A 7500-nucleotide genomic window follows, 5' to 3' on the forward strand; every position below is an offset into this window, starting at 1 on the left:
ATCCTTTTCAGGTAAGATTTTATATTTAACTTGGCAAATAAGTAATAATCTTTCTCTTTGCTAGAAGCTGAAGTCATGGTCAGTAATAATTGTATTACTGAGTAACAACAGCAGGCTATTTTACCTTTTTAGTAATTGAAATACTCCTGATCATGGAGAATTGTAAATGAAACAGGGCAATAGCTATTTTGTGTATATAAATGTTATTTAGATCATTATACACCTTCAGATAATTTTTTAAAGGATCATTATCCATTCTTAACACTATTTCTTCTCTGGCTAGACTCTCCTTTTACTTAACACAGACTTGCCATACAATATCACTCCCACATTTATTAACACATTTCTAAGAAAATCTTTTGAGATTATGGAAAACATTTATCATGTATTCAGCCAAAGTTAAGTTGAACAATATCACTTAAATTACAGCTTCTGCAAGCTGCTTAGGCATGGAGAACCTTTTCAGGGAATATGTTCGAGAATATTAAGATACAGATTTTGGTCATGTACAAACACTTGATGTCAGGCCAGCTGGCTTTGATATATATAATGATTTCCTTTTCTTTTTTCTTTTTCTTTTTCTTTTCTTATATAGCTTTTCCTCAGGCATAATACTAATTATTCCAGATATTTTTTTTCTAAATTATTTTACAAATTAGGCTAAATAGAAATCTCATTATTAATCCAATGTTAACAGAATGGCAAAAATATATACCATTTCTACTGTATCTTTTTGTTTTTTTATTGTATTTATATATAGATGGCTAAGGTCTCAGCTATTGGCAGAAGAGATTGGATTTTTATATTTATGTATTGTGATTTATAGTTCAATAGTATTCTTAGATATTGGTTGATGATACTATCATGTTAACCCAATGCCACCAGGAAAATGTTTTGTTCACTTTACTATTGTTTTAGGAAATGTCTATGCTAGTGTTTAGCCACAAAGGAGTCAATTAGTAGACCTTGTGACCGCACCTCATTTCACCTTTCCCTGAGTTTGCAGGAAAACCCCTTTCTTTTACTAATGCTATCACTATTGATACTGTCTATTGTAAACATAATTACTACATTGTTATTAACATTACTAATAACAATATCAAATACTAGAAAATCTTATTGAAAATCAAGGAAAAGGGTAAATAGATGAGACAGGTAGTTCTCGTTACTAGCTTATTGGTGACATAGTAATTATGGAGCCATCTATATGTAAAAATAGTTGCTATAGTAAACACACAGTGGGCATGGCATATGCACATGCCATCCCTCATGACATGTGGTTAATAAAAATGTCTCATTTTTTCTAGTATGGCATTTCTCGTTTGACTGGTTACCTACGCCGCCGCACAGTAACAGTCACTGATGAGCGAGTTCGAATGATGAATGAATTGTTGACATGTGTCAAGCTTATCAAAATGTATGCGTGGGAGAAGAGTTTTGCTTCTAGTATTACAGGTAAGACTATCCTAATTTTCTTTTGAAAACTTGAAGCTATAGCACTTTCTAAGTAATCTTAGGGATCAGTATAGTATATCTGAAAGAAATGCTTCTTTCAGATATAAGTTGATTAGGTAGATTTGCTTATTTTTCAGTTGATTAGGTTTGATCTCAGTGCCAACAGTGAGTCAGAACTTTCTTTCTTTTATCCAAATATGCAATTCAAGAATGTGACTTGAGCTGCCCTAAATATTTCTCAGCTGAAGAGGCTTTAGGTTTGATTAGATGAAACTGTTTGAGTGTTTGAATATTTTCTGTAGTGTTGATATATATTTATATTTTGATTGATAATGTCTTGAAAATATTTACCATTTTACCTAATTCCGGTTTCTGTCAAACTTGCCAGTCTCCGAATAGTCTTAATTTAGAATATGTCAGGGAAGACTTGTTTTAATTACATAATTTTGTAGCAATAGATACTGATCTGCAATTGTAAATGGTATCCATATGTAATTGTGGATGCAACTGCACCTTCAATGATACTATCATTTTTTGTATAACATTAATACAAATAATGACACACTAGGTTTTGTTGCTAATTCTGTAGACTTGCATTGCATTTATAACTTCTAAAAGTTAATATAGCATGTAAGGTGTATTCAAAAATAGTTGGAAAATTTGAATATCCATTTACTCAAGAAAATACAGTCTGAATTATAGTGAGTGTTACAACATTTCTATTCATTTATCTGTTATAGTAGGAAGTGAATTTGTGTTAAAAGATAATAAACTTTCAGTAGGGACAATAGTTTTACCTTAAGAATATTTCTCTTAGAGATACGAAAACGTGAGAGACATCTGCTGGAAAAGTCAGCCTATGTTCAGAGCATCAGTTTGGCCATGGCTCCCACAGTGCCCGTGATTGCAGCCATTGTTACCTTTCTGGCTCACATTGGTGCTGGATATAACCTTACAGCTGCGCAGGTAATTTGCATGAAAATGGTTTGCTTGTTCTGACATCTTTTTGGATTTTTTTAATGTTATAGAATTTTAGGAAGAATTTTGACATGTTTTTCTCTTGATAAAAAGTTAGTATTGTTGTATGTAATATACTGTAATATGAATAATTAAATTAATTGAATAGATGAAAAGGCAGGTTTCTATTTACAGAGGATATAGTTTTAAGAGATATTATTTAAATGAAAAAAGTTTCCTTGCAGAAACAAACTTATGAGCAAAGAAGCAAAGTATATATGTGTATGAACAGTTCTTCCTGTATTATACATGTTTCTATATGTAAGCATGTTGTGTTTATATGCAGTGGTCAAACCTGAAACGGATATTGAAAAGAAAGAATATGTGATAAATGTCTCACCTCTTTTAGGCTTGGTCAGTCATTGCCCTAACATCAAGCCTTCAGTTTGGAATGAGTACATTGCATTACTGCATTCGCTTCCTTATTGAAGGAGCTATTTCCACAAAACGAGTGCTGGTATATTTTGTTTTTTCTTCAGCATGTAGGCTTAACTCTGGTGAGACTGCATGTTGTTGCCATTTGAAGCTACAATTTTGAACTCTTCCTAAAACAGCTACTTTATACTGTAGGTACATAATTATTCAGTACAATAGGTTACTCTTGGCTCTAGTAGCTGGTTATAATACTTCCCAAAATAGTTAGATCTGATTTTTTTTTCTATTAAATTATTCTGCATACTTCTTCCAGGCTCACTCACTTCTCATGATATGCAACTCTGTGATTAGAAACGGCATCTCGTATCTCTTATACATTTTTCTAATAGTGGAAGGAAGATGTTCCATCAAAAGGATTCAGGTTAGCTGTGGTCTGTTCCACAGTATGAATGATTAGAGTCAAGCATAATTATGTGTGCATAAGAGTTATTAACACCATTATGTTGGTGGACCTTATTGCAAATGACACATGTGATTTGCAGTTTGTTTGATTTCACAGCCATTATCTAAATACTGATTTTACAACTCAATTTCATTTCTTCCAAGACTGATATGTGCACCAGATATTGAGAGTACCTTTCAGTCATCTGTAAAAGGAAAAATGACACTTGCTCTTAGGTCCAGGTGTAATGTTGGATATGATTTGCAAATAAAATGCTGCTTGTTTTAAGAGGATGTCATGTTTGTTTTGAATTAATCTGAGCATACCATGAAGGACAATAAATGTGGTGATAGGAGGATAGGATGTCCCAACTCAATTTTTAAATGTTTAGAAAAGAATGGATTTCAACTTGACCACGTGGTACAGTCAATTAGATATTATATTGTTTTATGTGTGTGTGTTTGCATATGTGTTCGTCAACCTGTGGATGCATGGGAGTTGACTGTTGGCTCACATTCTCTCTATTTTCCTCTTTCTCATAACCCCCCTCTCCTCCTTTTTCTTTACCTTTTTTCTTTCCCACGGTTTCCTTTTCTCCCTGTCTTTCTCTTTCTCTTTTTATCCTTCTCTTTCTCTTTCTATATTTTTCTTTCGAACATTTTCTTTCTCTCTTTTTCTTTCTATTGTTTTCTTTCTGTTTTTTCATATCTTTTTCTTTCTATGTTTATCTTTCTCTCATCTTTTCCCTTTCCTTCCACGTCTCCCTCTCTTTTTTCTTTTTTTTATCATATTTTTATCTATTTCTCCTCATTCTTTCTATACCCTCATTCTCTCTATACCTTTCTTCCTCCTCCTGATCTTCCTCCTTCTGTTTAACACCATTTTAGCCAACTTCCTGTAGGTTACCACGACAACTTGGTTAACTTTTCTGTTTGTGTTCTTTTTTTTTTTTTCTTCTTTTTTCTTTTTTTTTCTTTTTTTTTTTGTTCATCTCAGGCATGGTCCTTCTCAGGGCTTTCTGGCCAAATTCACTTTGGAATGGACTGTATCACATATTGTCTAGTCTCTATACGGGAAGGACAGATCTCACTAGAGCGATGCAAGGTATGCTGTTTGTCATAGTTATTTTGTGGCGGAGTGTATTGCTGCTTCCTATGTCTTGTTATTGTAATGGGGGAAAAACAACTAATGGCTCTGGTGTTTAGAATGTTTGCTTGGAATATATAGCTTTTATATGGTGATGAGTCAGTTCAACTTTTTTGGGGGGGGAGAAATGTGAAAAAAATGTGTATGTTCATGTGTGTATGTGAGTGTAAGTATGTTTATGTTTCACAAGCACCCGAGGGTAAATTTTATGAATTCATAAATCTTCAGGTTTACCCTTAATACTTTTGGTTGTGCAGGGCTCTCCATGTGGTGATCCATCATGTGTTCTTTTGCTCTAGGCTGCTGTCACTGCATTGTGGAAAACAGAACAATGGGACTCAACTTTGCTTACACCATACTACATATCTCAAAGATTAGTGTGGGATACAACAGATCAGTGTAATGATATCTCAGTCAAGGGGTTATGATGATGTGAAATGTTATCATAAAAAAGTAACAAAAGACTAAAACAGGGAAAACAAGACTCAAGTTCTAAAGAAACAAAAGTAGTTATTTGTGATTAATTAGGGTTGATTAGTCTATAGATTTTAACAAAGATGGGAATAAGAGTGTATTAATGGCATTGAGGTATACAAAAGATTCACTTCCTTAAACTTGACCACCTATAATAGCGTAGCGTTGGCTAACCATAGTGTCTTATGTAGGACTTAGATGAAAATAAGATTTTTACCTTCTAGATATCATACCACTAGACAGGTATAATCTATCAGTTTTAATGAAATACTGTAAGGTATGGGTTAGTGGCTATCTTGTGTTATCCAGCACTTGGAACAATATGATTTTGCTGGTTTGTTGTCAGCTGTATGTAGGAAACATGCGTATATGTGTTTGCTTGCAGGTGTATGTCTCTGTGGGTATATGGATCAAATTGTATGTGTTCATTTATTTGTTTCTTTGTTTTCTACTTGGTGAACATGTTGCATTTAGGCCACCTAAACCACTGAATTGGCCAAAGTAAGGCTCACTATGCTCAAGCCATCATTTTTAAGATTATGCAGTACTAGTTTGGTGATTTTATTAATTGTTTGTCATGCATCCCCACTCTTGGCGGCATTATTTGTGAAAGTATGATAAAGTAAGAATTTCAGTCAACTTCTGAAGGTTATATCTCTGCACGAGAATGCATGATGCACAACTATTCAGCACTGATTAGTGCATTGTAAAGAATGTAGTTAAATGACAGGAAGTGTCGAGACAACATTCATGGTGAGGTGGGCTCAGGCTAATCACTTGACTAGCAAATATGTGCTGACACCATTTAAAATTAACTAAAAATATAAATGTGTTTGTTATTTAGTAGATTTCAAGGAAATGGAAAAGGAAACTGATCTTTTCTCAAATGACCTCTTTACCATGATTATTTTTATTGATCTTTGAGTCAAGAAGATACCAAAGTCTTGTCATTACATCAGTGGGATCTTTCTTGTTGCCCAGTCTTGGAAGTGGGCCAGATATTGATTCTGGCCCTCCAGATTGGGAGGCATTACAAGTTCAGGGAGATTATTATCAGTCCTAAGGCTAAAATCCGTATATTTAATAGCTTGACAATTCTTTCAGATAATATTTCATTTAATTATTGGGACTTACTAATAATATACAGGAATTTGAAATGGTCAAGATCTTAAAGCCATGAAAAAACATTTGGCATAGATTGAGACAAGCAGTCATTTCAGTATCACTGACTTAACCCATCCGTCCCGGGTGTCACATATATGAGACACAAGGAAAAAATAAACAGTTTCGGGCTGCCCGCCAGTGCGATGCTGTCTTGGAGCCGTGCTCCGCGGCAAAAGCGGCGGGCGGCCGGGCGGGCGGACAGACTCCGGGGAAGCTCCGCCCGCCGATTTTGTAGCTTCCCGGATTTTTTAAATTTTGGCTACAAAATGTACCCCGGCGCGGGTGGGTTAAAGAAGAAAAAATATTTTGCTAAATATTGAGCTTTTAAGCTCAAACAAGACAAAATAAGAAGGATATAATTCAGGATGGGATGAGCCATTTCTTTTTATGGGAATACATTGCTAATACACAACATGGTAGCAATTATAGAGTGAATGGGGATTTCTTGTAACATTTAGAATATAGAAACCATTATATGATTCTTGCAGGGATTTTCTGTATTTGCTACTTATCGTGCTACAAACTTTCCCTTGGTAATATTACCAGCATCTGTCAGAACATGGATGGAGTTTCAAATAGCTCTCTCAAGGATAAAGGTATAGTTAATATGTGATCCTCGTGTAAATGGTGATGGTTTAGTAGTAGTTTTTGTGAATTTAGTTGTTCTTGAAACTAGGTGTTATCATATTGTCTCCTGTCATACTAAGTCATCTTTTACCATTTTTCTCGCTCTCTTTATGAACACCAGAATGAAGGTTACTTCACTATCATGAAGGTGAAAAGCTTTATGATGTACCTTTGCAATTATACACTATATATGTTGACAACAAAAATTGGTTAAAATACAGAAAAAATTCAGGGGTCGTGTTGGTTTTGTTGACCGTCTCAGATGTTTCCAGCACTTTTAGATGTAGATATTAAGTGGCTTTTGTTTAGTGGTTGCAAAGTCAGGTAAGAGCCCACAAAAAGGACATTTGAGTAGCTTCTCCAACTATTTAGTTTGGCTGAAAGTATATGATGTCCTTTTTTTCTTCTTTTCTTCCTTCTTCTCTTTCTTCTTATCCTTTTCTTCCTTCTTCTTCTCCTTCTTCTTCTTCTTCTTCTTCTTCTTCTTCTTCTTCTTCTTCTTCTTCTTCTTCTTCTTCTTCTTCTTCTCCTTTTTCTCATTTTCATTCATTCTCATTCTTATTCTTATACTTATTCCTCCTCTTCCTCCTCCTCCTCCTCCTCCTCCTCCTCCTCCTCCTCCTCCTCCTCCTCTTCTTCTTCTTCCTCTTCCTCCTTTTCTTTGGAAATATACCTTTTCCTACATGGAAAGTTTCCTACAACAATTAAAAAAGACAATATGAAAAGAATTTTTTTGAAAAGTTATTATCTGCCAGCTAATGTAATCTGCCTAAAGTTGTGTAACACCTTAATGATGAAAA

General features: G+C 34.5%; 1 protein-coding gene across 11 annotated transcripts in view; it reads left to right on the forward strand.

Annotated features, from left to right (window-relative positions):
• The window catches only part of LOC113811645 (ATP-binding cassette sub-family C member 5), a 58034-nt gene that overhangs the window by 14855 nt on the left and 35679 nt on the right, over positions 1–7500 (forward strand). For 7 of the 11 annotated variants that reach the window (XM_070125303.1, XM_027363431.2, XM_070125307.1 and 4 more), the window contains exons 9-11: positions 1–11; positions 1308–1455; positions 2273–2421. The exon at positions 1–11 is cut by the window's left edge and continues 163 nt beyond it. In XM_070125303.1, the coding sequence (XP_069981404.1) occupies positions 1–11; positions 1308–1455; positions 2273–2421 (308 nt within the window). Of the gene's footprint in view, positions 12–1307; positions 1456–2272; positions 2422–2821; positions 2930–3160; positions 3269–4285; positions 4394–6561; positions 6670–7500 lie in introns of all 11 variants that reach the window. The other 4 variants (XM_070125305.1, XM_027363468.2, XM_070125304.1 and 1 more) reach the window with 4 other exon arrangements.

Source organism: Penaeus vannamei, chromosome 9 (genome assembly GCF_042767895.1).
Source record: "Penaeus vannamei isolate JL-2024 chromosome 9, ASM4276789v1, whole genome shotgun sequence".
Classification (NCBI taxonomy): domain Eukaryota; kingdom Metazoa; phylum Arthropoda; class Malacostraca; order Decapoda; family Penaeidae; genus Penaeus; species Penaeus vannamei.